The sequence below is a fragment of the Fragaria vesca genome, linkage group LG3, assembly GCF_000184155.1.
Source record: "Fragaria vesca subsp. vesca linkage group LG3, FraVesHawaii_1.0, whole genome shotgun sequence".
NCBI classification, from domain to species: Eukaryota; Viridiplantae; Streptophyta; class Magnoliopsida; order Rosales; family Rosaceae; genus Fragaria; species Fragaria vesca.
Window position 1 is genome coordinate 16,594,903 of NC_020493.1, and position 15,157 is coordinate 16,610,059.

Consider the following 15,157-nt stretch of genomic DNA (forward strand, 5'->3'; position numbering starts at 1 on the left):
GACAGACGTTTTCCGGAGATACATATTTGCTTTTTTTTGTTTTATGGACTAAGTTAATTAATTAAGCATCTAGGAAGCTACCTCTTAATTACCAAATTCCCTTGTGTAAATGAATAAGTTCTAAAAGAACTGAGAGAAATTGGAACCATTTGCCTATATATATCAACGTATATGTAGCTTTTGCAGCAAACCATCTGAAATTATTTTTTCTCTGAGTTTCGGTGGTTCCGGCCACCTAAACTTTCAATGAAGTTCAATGATCCATTTACTACTTTCTCCAATTGCTGGATAGAGGACTTGGAGCTCCCACGTCGACCTCAACCCGAGAGTCACGGCTATCTGTTTGATATCATGGTTGCAAACAATCCAATTTTGTACCGAAGAGGAGGTGAAATAGAGCTAGAACGGCTGAATCAGAGCATAAAAACACTTCCACTTTCCGAGCTTCGTCCAGATATTCTAGATGCTCTCCTTCTAAGTGGTGACATACCTGAGTGTCGTATGTTGTTCCCAATAATTTCGCATATCAGCTTCCTACGGGGAAGATTGAAACTCTTAGAAAAGAAGTACGGAACCGGTCATCTATATTTTGTCACTAAAAGTTTGGCACACTCGGAGAAGGCATTGGATGACCTCTTGGAGCATCTCCTAGCAGGAAATGATGACGTAGAAAAAACAGTGCTGCCGATATTCTACGGCGTTGATCCCTCCGACGTACGAAATCAAACCGGATGTTTTGCAGAAGCCTTTGCCAACTATGAGAAAAAGTACAAGGATGAACCACAAAAAGTAGAAAGGTGGAGAGCTGCTTTAACGAAACTGGGAAATCTCGCCGGCTGGGATTCAAAGCACTACTGGTATACATACATACATATACATATACAGTTCCTAATTCCTATATATCCAGATATACAGTGTATAACCATATTATATGACGAATTTTATCCATTCCATATATATATATATAACCTAATCGAATACATTATCTTTGTTCACTGTATAGGCCCGAAGCAAAACTCATTCGAGAAGTTGTTGATGAGATACATAGGAAATTGTATTCCTCTTTTACAAAACCGGCCATCAAAAATCTGCCATCAACACCGTCTTGGTCTTCTTGTTGTCAACGGAATAAGCATGATGTCTTTCTTAGCTTTAGAGGGAAGGATACCCGCTTGAATTTTACGAACCGTCTATATGATGCGTTAATTCAGTGCAGAATTTCCACCTTTAGAGATGACAAAGATCTTCCTAAAGGAATGTCCATTCGCAAACAACTCGACAAATCAATTGAGGAATCAAGGGTTTGGGTTGTCATCGTTTCACCAAATTATGCTTCTTCAAAATGGTGCTTGGATGAGCTCTTAAAGATTCTTCAGTGCAGAAAAGCATCTAAAGTGGCAAAGAAGAATGGAACTTTGATGAAAGCATCTGGAAATGATGAAGATCAACAAGCTCATACTTCTGTGGATGGAGACAAAACACATAAGAAGAAGGCTAGTTTGCGGAACAAGGAAAACATCTCTATTCACGATAACAGGTACGTACGTTATTCCCATCTTCAGTTTCATGCTTGTTAATATTATTTATCATACTTTCTTTGCTGATTGTGTTAGGATCTTTCTTTTCAGGAAAATGGGTGAGATAAGACTTGGCGTTAACTATGGCGGAAAGTGGGTTGGTTCTGTCTACATAGGTGGTAAGACAGAAGAAATAGTTGTTTCAGAAGATATTACTTATAACGAGCTTCTCGATCAACTGTATCATATTGTTGGATTAATTCCAAATGAAAATGAGATCAAGATCAGTACAATTGATGAATCAAAATCACCGGCTTATCCTGTGGAGATAATCAATGATTTTGACCTCAAAACTTTCATTGATCAGAACGTTTCTTCAGATATGCTCTTGAAGCATCCATTGAGGAATTCCTCTCGGAGGTACTGTCAGACTTTTAATTTTGTGATACTATACGATTTTGGTTTGGTAACACAACTTTAGACTTATTGATCATTTGTGTTTATCTTCTTCTAGCACACATTATTGCTGTTCTTGTTTCGGAGAGCTAGCTATAATGAACATAAAAGTAGGGTTTTGTTTAGGGTATATGTTCTGGGTATATGAAATGGACATAATATTTTTAGCTAGTGTTTCATTGTCTCAATAATCATGGTGTACTTATGTGCTAATTTTCAGCAGAAGGATGGAAATTAGAGTTTTGGTTAATCATGATGGTGAATGGGTGAATTCTACATACGTAGGTGGCAAGACGAAAGGAATAATAATCTCAGAGGACATTACATATCAAGAACTTGTTGATAGATTGTGTGCTGTTGTGGGAGTTGATCCAAATGAATATAAGTTGATTATGAAGACTGCATATAAATCAAATCTACCTACTCAACCTGTGGAGATAATCGATGAAGAAAGCCTTGCATTTTTCATTCACGATGAGAATCTTTCAGTGGGTATGAGCTCCATATTTACTTTGTGTACTACTCTTGAACGACGAGAATTTCCCAATGGAAGGTATGGACTCTCTTTAATTTGGTCGTGTATTTCGTAATGAAATCTATGTATTAGTGGATTTTGGGACATATAATCGATGTCATTTTTCTTCTCAGAATGTGGTCATCACAAAGTAGTAGTGGTACAACAAATCTTAGAAGATCTGGGACCTATCAGAGTTGTGTTCATTGTGTGGTACCTGATCAGGTGCCTCATCTTCAAACTCAAGTTGGATCATCGTCACCAAATGTGCCTTGTATGCAGCAGCAACAGTCTTCCTACCAGAAACAACATTCTTACCAACAAACAACCTCACACACTTTCTACGAGCATTATCAACCATCCTTTCAGCAGCCGCAGCCTCAGCACCGACGGTCGAATCCTTCCTATATGCAGCCGATGCTGCCAATTCTTCATATGTCTTCCTCGCTCAAGATGTTTATGAATGATGCAACACGAGTCTCTAAAGATTTCAACTTTTGGCAATTTATTTTCATCATCCTTTTATTAGGAAATTGTATTTTATTTCTTAAGGCTTTGTAGAAATAATTAATAAACATTGGTGAAACATTGATTCAAGGGAAAAAGACCATTTGCACAAAATAGAAAAAGTCAAACCCCATTTAAATGATAATCTTTTTTATTAGCCCATTTGAATACAAGGTACTTATTTTAAGCCTAAATACACAAATCTTTATTAAAATATAATAAAATTATATTTTTAAAGACTTTTTTACCCTTAGCTTTTACTTAAAGAGAAAAAGTGAAAAAGATGGAGGGAAGACTTTGCCGGAAGCACACTGGGCTCCGGCGCCAGTCACCGGCGGCCATATTCCGGTCGCGGGACTCCGAACTCCGGTGCCCAGAATCCGGTCACCGGTGGAATTTTCCGACGGCCGGAAAATTGCCGGCATCCGGTGGCCGGAATTTTCCGGAAATCTCACTGGATTTTTTTAAATGCCATCGGAATTTACGTGATCTTAACCCAAGTACGAAAAAAAAGTTTACTACCCCTAGTAACTTTTACTGGGGGTAGTAAACTCAAAATAAAGTTTCTCCATGACTATTATACATCTTAAAACAGTGAAAAATCAACTTAGATGCAGAAAAATAAAGTTTACTACCCCTAGTAAACTTCTGCTGGGGTAGTAAACTTGCAAAATAATATCTCCAAGGCTATAAGTACACAATAAAACGGAGAAAAATCAACTTAGATGCGAAAAATAAAGTTTACTACCCCCTAGTAAACTTCTGCTGGGGGTAGTAAATTTGCAAAATAATATCTACCAAGGCTATAAGTACACATTAAAACGGAGAAAAATCAACTTAGATGCGAAAAAATGAAGTTTACAAGTTACTACCCCTAGTAAACTTTTACTGGGGTAGTAAACTTGCAAAACAGTAGCTCCAATGCCATAATTCATATTTACTAAACAAAACAACTTAGAAGTTAAATGCAGCTTTAGTATTTTCTTACTCCCAAAGCAAACCAGAACCAACATTCCATTCTCCCTGGTGAAAATTCAAAACACATCGTTGAGAAATAATATCGAAAATTCAATATGATACACCTACAATACTCTGATTAAAGATCCTCTCTTCAATTCTGACTCTCCTCACTACGATTACTAACCAAGATCAAGTGAGATCATCACTTGTAGTCATAACTCGGCACCGGAGGCGCATCTAAACTCTCCAGAATCGTGGTCTCGCTTCCGCTGCTCGCCGCCGCCTCAACCTCTTTCCCTTTCCCAAACCACCCTCCCAACCACGAACCAACGGAGGAGGAGCTTCCCTCCGCCTCCGGCCCAGGCAGACCTGCCATACCTGCAGCAGGGTCCTCCATCATAATCGGATGATTCTCTTGAGTACCGCATTACTCTTCTGTTCGTCGGAGGCGTGCGTGCGGTTGCTGCTGGAGGTCAGAGCAGACCTGGATTAGAGGACGATGGCGGAGAGAGAGAGACCGGAGAGAGAAGAGAGAGAGAGAGATAGTAGATCTTGAATGAGAGGTGGAGGGATAAGATAATGTAGTTAGGTTAGGGATAGAAAAGTAATTTTGGTAAGAATAATTGAAATGGGCAATGGAAAACATTTTTCATTGGAATAGGCAACCAGACCCAATAATTAGTATCAAATGGGCATTTGACATCGATACTATGAGGTTTCAATTTTTACACTTCCTTTTGAACTTTTCACTAACAAAACTTGCTTAGTATAAATCTGTTATTGAACAAATACCAATCTTTCTTTTTGTACAAATCTATTTTGGTAAAAATTTGAAAACGAGCCAAACCAATCGAAATTGGTTTGGTTTTTCGGTAATATCATATATATATATATATAATTTTTTTTTCTTTTATAGGAAATAATCGAAATATCATATCATTTGGTACTCAAATTTGTTATATCAAAAATTCAAAACCACTACTTGGTTTTATTTTCTAAGAATACCCGTTTTTGGGCTTGAAGATATTTCTGAACCCATAAACCCAAATATGAAGTAAGCCCGTCCGTATGTTTTGACCATTGACGACGTTATCTTGGTTAACAGTGTTCCAACACTCGACGCTATCTCACTCGTTGCCATAGCTTGCTCTCTCTGCTGCTCTGTGAAGCAAATCCCAACTCCCAAGTCGAGGTAATGCGAAATCTTCAGTCTTTTAGTTTCTTCCAACAGTTATCTTTACTGGGTTGTGGCCTGTTCTGTTCTTTAGCTTAAACCCACTTATGAAACATAATGTTTAAAGAACGTCTCTTGGTTCTTCATTTTTGTTTTCTGTCATAATACTGTAGATGAGTTTGGCTATCAACCATTGCGGCAGTTACAGCATCAATTCTTTCACTACTTCAAGCTGCAAGCATGGCTGGAAAACTAGTCATGGTCAGTAAATGAGAATCTATTGTATTTGCTTTCATATTCATATTATCGCTTTCCATTACCATAGAAGAATCGTTTTGGTTGGATGTTAAGATTGAATTTTGTTTTTTTTTGTTATGGTACTTACAAGTATGCTGGCGTTTTGATTATCTAAAGTGGTGTGTTCTTGTTTTTATATGTTAGTATAGATTAAATGTGTGCACTAATACAATCAAGCACAATTGATCCACTAAATTTCTATCTTTAAGGTAGATATATGGTGCCCGTCGGAGCGCTGAAGAGACATTCAACACCTCAGGATGTTGGCCAAGATTTGGCACCATTGGCAAAGATTAATGATGGAAGCAGGAGCTTTCAAATCAAGACAGTTGTGAATGCCATAGCAGGTAAGAGTCTTTGTCTTCTGCTTAACAAATAACAGTATGCATGTTTCTGTTTCTGTTTTTTTTTTTTCTTTCCCCTTGGTTCTAACATTTGGGAATACCTCTACTCTTCGAACTTCAAATTTTGAGGAGTCAGTTGTTGATTTAGCACAAAACTTGCCGATTGTTCTTTTATTTTTATTTTTTATCTGATGTGGTTTCTGAAAAATGGAAAGAAAGTCTCCATTTAGATAAGATGAGGAAACTGATTGTATCATTTACAGATGATGCACTTGCATATACATTATATACATGTACATTTCACTTATACTTCTGAGTCTGAGGGGGTTATGGTGCTTGAATGATTCTGTTGCTTGTAAATGATACTTATTATGTTTGAGTGTTTCAGTGGGAAATTTGGTCTTCACAGACATGGCAAAGGCTGTAACTACGGGGAATATCCTAGTGAGAATCTGTTTTTTCCTCAAATACTAATGCACTGATTTTCCAGTATTTTTTTTTCTTTCAAACTTTCTTACAGTTTCATTGGCCTACTTTTTTAACCTATAGCATATGTATGTAATATTTCATAGTACATGTTTAAATCAGGGGTCTGAAAATGTAAATAATGGTCTGTTTTTATTCTACTTTCAAAGTTAGGTATTCAAGTTATATTTCTCATATATAATCTCAGGAACTAGAATTCTTTTCCACATCAGGAAGGTGCTGTATCAATTTATGACATTGCTGAAGGAGGAGCTGGAGATTGGTTTGGAGGCTTCCTTTTTACCACTGGACAACAAGCTAATGAAGCTGTTCAAGACCAGTTATCAGCTCTCAGTTTCTCCAGGTTCAGTTCCACACTTGTGTTTTCATTCACATGTGGTTTTGAAGATGTAGATCATTTGATACTGAGAATCTCGAATAGTACTCATCTCATTGCTTTTTCATCTTTACAGTTTGGCAGTTATTTTTGGTGCCGGGCTTGTGACTAGCCTTTCTCCTTGTACTCTCAGTGTTCTACCTCTGACCCTTGGTTACATAGGTAAGCATTATTTTTTCTCTTTTGTCTCATTACTTATATGAGGGTGGTGGAACGGAATTGGGCCTGATTGAAGTTGGGTTGTCAGTTTGTCACTGTTAGTTTTTTTCATGGATAACTTTAGTGCTGATTTATGGATTGATTGGAATCATGCAGGAGCATTTGGTTCAGGGAAAAGCAGGGCACAGGTAATAACTTCTTATCAGTTCTCTTATAACCACTGTTCTTCTTTGTTGTCCGAATTCTGTGCTATGAAGTCATTTAGTTCTTCACATGTCTAATTTGCAAAACGTTCAATTAAAATATTTGTGTTAACCTTTGTCCTACCAAAATGCAGAGTAAATGATCTTTTTTAACAATTTTTGAAGGCTGGTGTCTTTTCATGTGTTCCTTATATTCCAGTCTCATCAATTAAACAATGGTTAATCATCTATTCTTGTGTTCTCAATTCTCAGTTATAATTAACTCAACATATTATCTTGTCCTTAGTTATCTTACCGGTGGTTCCTTATGATTACTTATGAAAGCGGCACACAGACATCTGAACTATAGAACTAGTTTTAATGTGTCGTTTTTAGTAGGTTATTGGGGATTCAATTGCCTTCTCATTGGGATTGGCAACTACACTTGCACTCTTAGGCATTGCAGCCTCATTTGCTGGGAAGGCATATGGACAGACAGGGCAGGGATTACCTGTGGCCGCTTCAGGTTTAGCTATTGTTATGGGCTTGAATCTTCTTGAGGTATCTATTTATGTGCTAGCGTCATTTTCCTTTTCAAAAATATTTTCCTCTCCATTTTGTGCCTCTGAGAGATACCCTTGATGTCTGATGGTTAATGGTTTAACTTGATCGCTTAGAGGAGTTTGCTTTACTTGTTTTTTTCTGATTTAAAGCTATCCCTGATTGTTATTCTGTCATCTTATGGGTCAACTTTGCAGATAATTGAACTACAGCTGCCGTCCTTTTTTGACAACTTTGATCCCCGGGCTGCTGCTGCTAATTTTCCATCAAGTAATTACCCCTGTAGTGTTGTGAGTTTTTGTTGTCTATATAAAAGCTGATTGGATAGAAGATATACAAATTTCAACTTGGAAAACCTTGACATGCAGGTGTGCAAGCATATCTAGCTGGACTTACATTTGCTTTAGCTGCCTCTCCATGCAGTACACCAGTGCTGGCCACTCTGCTAGGATATGTAGCTACATCCAAGGTAATATCGAGTTTGTTGTTTGGAATTTCTGTTTACAAGCGGCATATAGATACAGAACAATGGCCATCCGGTAATTGCAATTATAAGTACAGGTGCTCGATTAATGCGTGATAGACCTGATACTAGTGCAAAAGTTGCTTTTAAAAATCTTTTTGTTAACACGAGATAATCACATATCTAGAAAAAAAATTGAGGCTTTTTTTAGTGTACATTAATTCCAATTGGGTAATTGTTCGTTCATTTACTCTTTCATGATCTCTGTGAAAGAGAAATTGCTGTATAATATCTTGCGAATACTACAGAGTTGAGGGGAAAAAGAACTACTGATTGTATAATATCTTGCAAATTATTTCAATATTTTTCTGATCAGGTTTCTTTAATCTTGTTGTTGGTCTATGCATTTTAGTTAGTAATATTTAATGTAAGAAGACAATTTTTATGACAGGATCCATTTATAGGAGGCAGCCTATTGTTGACGTACACAACTGGTTATGTTGCTCCTCTACTTCTTGCTGCTTCTTTTGCTGGAGCATTGCAGGTATATGACTAAATAAACTTTAGTAGATTAATTTAGAGTAAGTTGTGTTTGGAGAGAAGAAAATTAAAGCTTCCACCATTGTTATTAGTTATTAGTTATTAGTTATTTTGTTCATCTGCCTATACCATGCCTCACCTGATATTAGGAGAGTGAAGTTCTGATGTAGATTGGAAATCTGCTTAACCAATTCCATGTTTGGTGTCAAAGTATAGTGAACAATTATCGCATTCTATATCAAGCTATTTTCTTTTGTCCTGAGAAAAACCATATTTATGCAGAGGCTGCTTTCGTTTCGCAAATTTTCAGCATGGATCAACCCAATCAGGTAATTCTTAAAACCTTTCTTTCACTCTCTACATGTTTGAAGCTCTTTAGTCTCCTAATGGGTGAGAACTAAGCATTCATCTCCATTTGATATAAGAAAAGGAAAATGCATTTACTTCAACATCAGTTACTCATAGAACAACTCATCAACCCACCTCCAAATCAGCTCCTAGCAATTGTGAAGATTGTGTGGATTTCACAACGCTTATGCTCATGAGCTTGATGCCATTTTCTCATATTGCTGATAGATTGTATGGTTTCCGCTAACATAGTCAAATAATTTTTTGTGTGCTTTCACAGTGGTGCACTTCTATTGGGAGGGGGAGTGTATACTTTCTTGGATCGGCTTTTCCCAGCTACTACAATGGCAATGTAGAATCTGCTACATGAGAAAAAGTGTGGAATCACTTGTACAGGATGTAATGATGTGTAGTTAACTAATATCGTAGTGTTTGATGTCTCCTTCTCTGAGCCGGTGCTTTCTATAAAGCTGAAATACAAAACTAGGGTGAAACAAAAGTTATTTCTGTATAGCACTCTGAATTCTGATTTATAAATGGAAGAAAGATTTGAATGAGAAAGTGACCTGTAGATGTAAATTTGAGGTCAACATTTTACTATTTTATCTAGTGTCAACTACATGAATTGGAAATTTAAAATCACTTTGAACAAAGTCCAGAAGCAAAGACCACAATCACATGTACAATCACAAGTTACAACACAAAATTGATATTTTGTTTTGTAGAATAAATACAAGCAGAATTTTAGTTGATGCATGCCTGCATGGTGGCAACTGGCAAGAATTCCCAGAAGGTATATATTTGAAACCTTCTGTCGTCTTCTGGTTCATGCTTTGATACTTTGAAACAAAAACTTGTGTAAGAGACAAAGAGAGCACAATTCCAAATTGCTGTGATTTAATCGACATTACATTATAATTTTCCAGAATTTGCAAAATGGTGCCAATATCTCTAACCAGTGTGGTTTTCCTTCTGAAGATGATCGGTGTCACCACTCACCACGCAACAATGTTCGACAATAGAGCCTCTCGTACAAACATGACTTTAGAAGAGCCGAACCATTAAATTGCACCATCTCGAAAGGAAAAAAATTGCTGAACCCACGTCATTTCCAGAACACAGAGATATAGAAACCAAGAAGCAAAGAAGACTACCGACCACCATTAATTTGAAGCTAAGTAAAGCCATTCTGGGGTCTTTCATCATCATCATCATTCACCAGTTATATAGCATTTGAATTCTTTCAGTTTCATCACCATTGGGAATGGCATCACTAACGTCCAACATATCCGAGCAGATCAGGCTTTGTGACAATTGTTCCTGCCAGAATTCTATAAATAAGGATGAGCTCCTTTTAGCTCCAAATTTTCTTTGTATTTATTTCTTTCCATACTTGCAAACGTTACAATGGAAACAGCTGATGACTATCTTTTTAGATTGAGTACATATCCAGAATTCCCACCATTTTTTCAAGCTTTTTTGGCCACATGCACCTACTTTTCCTACCAAATGTTTGGCTCGAATCATTATGGTAAGCAAGGTGTTTTGATTTTGACTTGAAACATACATGTTGAAATGTGTTGGTTGGTGAATGGAAATTAGTTTCCAGTTAATTAAACGCACTTTATATATAGAAACATATGCATGCTCTGGTATCCTCAAATTAGACAGATAAAATGTAATGGCTGCTACTACATTTCAGGGTCATGATTCGAGTGTTCATCATTACTAATTGAAAAGTTCAAATGATGGGATATACATAGCGATCTATTCTTTTCTTCCCAATTAACTGAAAAGAAAAGAAATGCAAATCAAGGACGTGACAGAAGGAGAGTAACAACAACAAAAACAATAGATTCTTCAAGGATGTGACAAAAGCAGAACTACAAACAGCAGATACAATATAAGAAGTAGCTCAGTGTTAATTTAAATATCTGAATTCTAATACATGGATAACTAGATAGGAGAACACATGGAAGAACCAAAATGAAAAATAGGAAATTAAAGAAAAGCCTGAATTTGATTTAGTGAAACCGTTAATTAGTAGCTAAGTAAATAAAGCCATTCTGGATTCTTTCATCATCATCAGACAACCTCTTCTTCTTTTAGTTTCAATGTTCATCACCATTGGAAATGACTTCACCAATAACCAGAGACGGTGTCGTCTAACATATCCGTAGAGATAGAGCTTTGTGAAAATTTGTCCCCAAGTTTGGGATACTGCCAGATTTGTAGCTCCTTTTGGCTCCAAGGTTGGTTTCTATATATTTATTTCTTTCATACTTTCAAACGTTACGTTGAAAACAGCCGAGGACTGTGATCTTCTAGGCAGCCAAATTTCTGGGTTTTCTTAGTAGTCAAGACTTGGCTACGTCTTTTCTAGTTTGAGTGCTTATCCAGAATTCACCACCATTTTCCAAGCTTTTTTGGCCACACCTGCTGTTCCTGCCAAACGTTTGGCTTGAGTTTATTATGGTAATTGGTAAGCAAGGTTTTCTGGGTCGGCATCACCGCCATTTTGCAATAGCAGATTTATAATATAACGGCCGCTTGACTGCTTGGAATTTGGACTTGGAACTTACATAGATGGTGAAATGTGTTCGTTTGGTGAAGGCCTCGAGGGTTATGGCCGGTTTCCATTTGATTAAGCAAGCTATACAAACTTATGCATGCATGTTCGTCCTCAAATAGGACAGTAGAAGTGTAACAGATAGCTACCACCGGTTTCAGCCTTTCAGGTTATTAGTATTAATTTCCATTTCAAACCAACTACTTAATCAGCCCCTTCTATTGAGGGATCCCTATTTTTGGCCACTTTCTAGGGATAGGGCATTACACCACTTCCCAATTGAATTTTTACATCTCCACCGTTCATATCTTAGGTCTATATGAGTAGATCACCTCTACAAAATTTCATATGATTTGGTGATCGTTAAGACTTTCAAAAGTTTGATTTAGTTTTAATGATTTTGAACGGTCCAGCTTATGTCAAACTAAAACCGTTGAAGGTCATTAAACTAAATTGAATTTTTGAAAGCCTTAACGATCACCAAATCATATGAAATTTTGTAGAGGTGATGTACTCATATAGACCTAAGATATGAACGGTGGAGATGTAAAATTATAATCGGGAAGTTGGTGTAATGCCATATCCCTATAAATGGCTTAAAATAGGGATCCCTCATTGGAAGGGTCCTAACTACTTAATAGTCATAGCCATCTATCTATTTTCTTATTTACAAAAAAAAAAATAGAATTAGAGTTATGTGGAGTTCGCCTAATCAGTTGGTGAGTTGTAAAACTATGCTCAATCACACTTGGATGGAAAATTCAACGATGAAAAGTAAAACATCTCAATCTAATAATAATTTTCTCCATTTTTGGATTTTAAAAAAAAATGGTTAAACATTGTCTCATTGATCAACAATTAACCATGTGAACATTTCTGATAGAAACAATATTATAAATTTTATAATTATTTTTCCCATTTATGTAGTTTTTTTTTTGAAATAAATCATCATTGTATTAATAACGCATGCTAGATTGGTAAAAAAGTATCATTACATTGTAAATTTCCGCTCACTTATTAAATGTGAGCCTAGCAGAGAATAAGAAGCTAGAACTAATGCAGAACCAAAGCTAACGTACAAGCTATCGCTTGAGCGCACAATTACAGTGCTTCAAACACATATCAACCATCTCATTTGATCCAAGATCTTATTTCTCTGTAGGCTAAAAACACCACGACTTAAGCCATAGTCAGTTTGAAAACAGACTCAATAGCCCAATTCCAAATTTGACATTTTTTTGGCTTGGTTCTAAACCCAAGCCCAAGAGCCCGAGCTCATTCCCAAATCCTATCAAATCTATGTCGCATCATCTTCTCCCTTTCTATGTCACCGGCCAAAAAATCAGTCGTCTTCTTGGACACCAGATCCATGGTCGTTGCCTTCCACAGACCTGGCGACCCTAGAACCAACCTCTTGCTTTCATCGTCCCTGCTCACCATCAACCATGATTGGCTGACATCAAGCCGAGAGCCGAATGGATTTGGGTTTCAACTCGAGAGGAAGAGACAGAAATCTATGGATATGCAGCCATGATTGAGAGATTAAATCATCTGCAATGACGGTATAACCAAATTATGTTTAGAATCAAAGAAGGTCTTAGCTTCTGGATCTATTTGAAAGGACATGAGAATTGGAATTTGGTGCAACGGAATAAAAGATGGAGGACGAAGCGGTCTTGGGATTGAGTGGTCGGAGCCGGAATGGTTGTTACCGCCTAGAAAGGCTGCGTTAGGAGGAGTGCGCAGAGGCACTCATGCACACTAGTAGAGAGAGCACTACCAGAAGAAAGACTTTAGCCGACGAAAATAAAAAACCAGGCCGACAAATTATTTTTTCGTCGGCTAATTAAAAATTTTCGTCATCTGAATAATTTTTTTCGTCGGCTATAATCTGTGAACTTTAGCCGACGAAATTTTTAAAATTTTAGCCGACGAAAAATATAATTTCGTCGGCTAAAGTGCTTTAATTTCGTCGGCTAAAGTGCCTTATATTTATAGATCTGGACAACAACTCATCTGGGAAAAAAAAACAATACGTAGAACCTTCAAACGTAAAAAAGTCGTGAAATAAGATATGATCAGAATAGTGAAATACGTCTACGGTTGAAAAATCACGGTATTCCGGTACGATAGTTGCGGTCAATGCAATTTACTCTTATTATTCACTATGCTGTAGATTTGGTTTTTGGTGTCCGATTGACTATTGTGATACATTTCCGGAAGCGTAACGGCCCTACGAGTCAAACTCATTGCTGATGTCATGACGTATGGGCCTTTTTGGCCATCCGAGTCCGTTTAGGGCTTCAAAATGCAGTTTTCTTATTTCCGATTAGAGTTGACCGTTTCGTTCGAGCCCTTAACGTTGTCGAATCCAGTTGAATTTTTTACCATAGACATCTTTCGTCATAATGATCATATCGGACGGTCGAATTTTGGTTTGTAAATTTTAGTCATCGGAATCACAGCGTGTCTACTATTTACCGATATTATTTCCTATGGGGAGCCCTATCGTCGGAAGGTAAATGTCTCAAAATTTTTATATGGGCAGTTGCGTCTCATCTACGTGAGAGTTTTTTGTGTGGAATGTTTGACCAAACCACGTAATATAGAGGGAGATATGAGCGTTTTCGTGTGATAAGTGACGATGGATTAGGGTTGACCGTTTCGATCGAGTCCTTAACGTTGTTGGATCCAGTTGAATTTTTTACCATAGACATATTTCGTCATAATGATCATATCTGACGGTCGAATTTTGGTTTGTGAATTTTAGTCATCGGAATCACAACGTGTCTACTAATGTTGTATAACTTGTTTAGTAGGTTATACAACTTTGTGAATCAACTCTATATAGGAAGCAAAATTATCAAAAATCTCGTGAAATAAGATGTGTTTGGAATGGTGAAATACGGCTATGGTTTAAAAATCACGTAAATCGGGTAAAGTCTCGGTGCCGATAGTAGCGGTCAACCCTATTTACCGTTATTATTCCCTATGGGGAGCCCTATCGTCGGAAGGTAAATGTCTCAAAATTTGTATATAAGCGGTTGCGTCTCATCTACGTGAAAGTTTTTCGTGTGGAAGGTTTGACCAAACTACGTAATATAGAGGGAGATATGAGCATTTTCGTGAATTTATAGACTTTAGCATACGAGATATTAAAAAAGTCGTCGACTAAGGTCAAAAATTTTTGGGCGGTAAACCAAATTTGGAGGAAAATTTTCAAAGGACTTTAGCCGACGAAAATATATGAAAAGTCGTCGGCTAAAGTCGAAAAATTTTCAAAATTTTCAACCAAAATTTTTTGGCGGTCAACCAAAATTTTCAAAAGAGTTTAACCAACGAAAATAAAGAATTTCGTCGGCTAAAGTTCTTTATATAAGAGTTTTACCGAAGGTGGATGGTAAGAAGTCTGTTACGCCTGCCAGATTTTCTTCTCGGCCTAGCTCCCCCGTCAAGCCATCGGAGACCGCCACACTTGTCCCAAAAGCTTCGCCGTCGTCTCTACTTCATTACTGGATAGGTGGTGCATCGAGTGGCGCCGTCGTGAGAGATAAATCGAGCTCCAAAACTCCACCGGTTCTGATTCAGTGTCGATCGAATTTCTCCTTCCTCAGGTCATCATTTGGTGAGTTCTATATATGGATAAGTTGAGTTTGATTAGTACTACATTCCCCTAAAATTTGGTAGCTCGATTCGGTGTGTGA

General features: G+C 37.3%; 2 protein-coding genes across 2 annotated transcripts; both read left to right on the forward strand.

Moving 5' to 3' along the window:
• The first annotated feature begins 246 nt into the window (after positions 1-246).
• Positions 247-3,048, forward strand: LOC101299367. The gene is made up of 5 exons (XM_004295833.1): positions 247-857; positions 1,004-1,537; positions 1,629-1,937; positions 2,194-2,526; positions 2,622-3,048. The coding sequence occupies exons 1-5, from the start codon at positions 247-249 to the stop codon at positions 3,046-3,048; spliced, it is 2,214 nt and encodes a 737-aa protein (XP_004295881.1).
• Positions 3,049-5,066: 2,018 nt separating this feature from the next.
• Positions 5,067-9,442, forward strand: LOC101297224 (cytochrome c-type biogenesis ccda-like chloroplastic protein 2-like). The gene is made up of 13 exons (XM_004294459.1): positions 5,067-5,146; positions 5,302-5,389; positions 5,635-5,772; positions 6,158-6,213; positions 6,468-6,598; positions 6,708-6,793; positions 6,947-6,978; positions 7,372-7,533; positions 7,731-7,803; positions 7,902-8,002; positions 8,448-8,540; positions 8,819-8,865; positions 9,165-9,442. The coding sequence occupies exons 2-13, from the start codon at positions 5,302-5,304 to the stop codon at positions 9,238-9,240; spliced, it is 1,083 nt and encodes a 360-aa protein (XP_004294507.1). The 5' UTR covers positions 5,067-5,146; the 3' UTR covers positions 9,241-9,442.
• Positions 9,443-15,157: the final 5,715 nt, after the last annotated feature.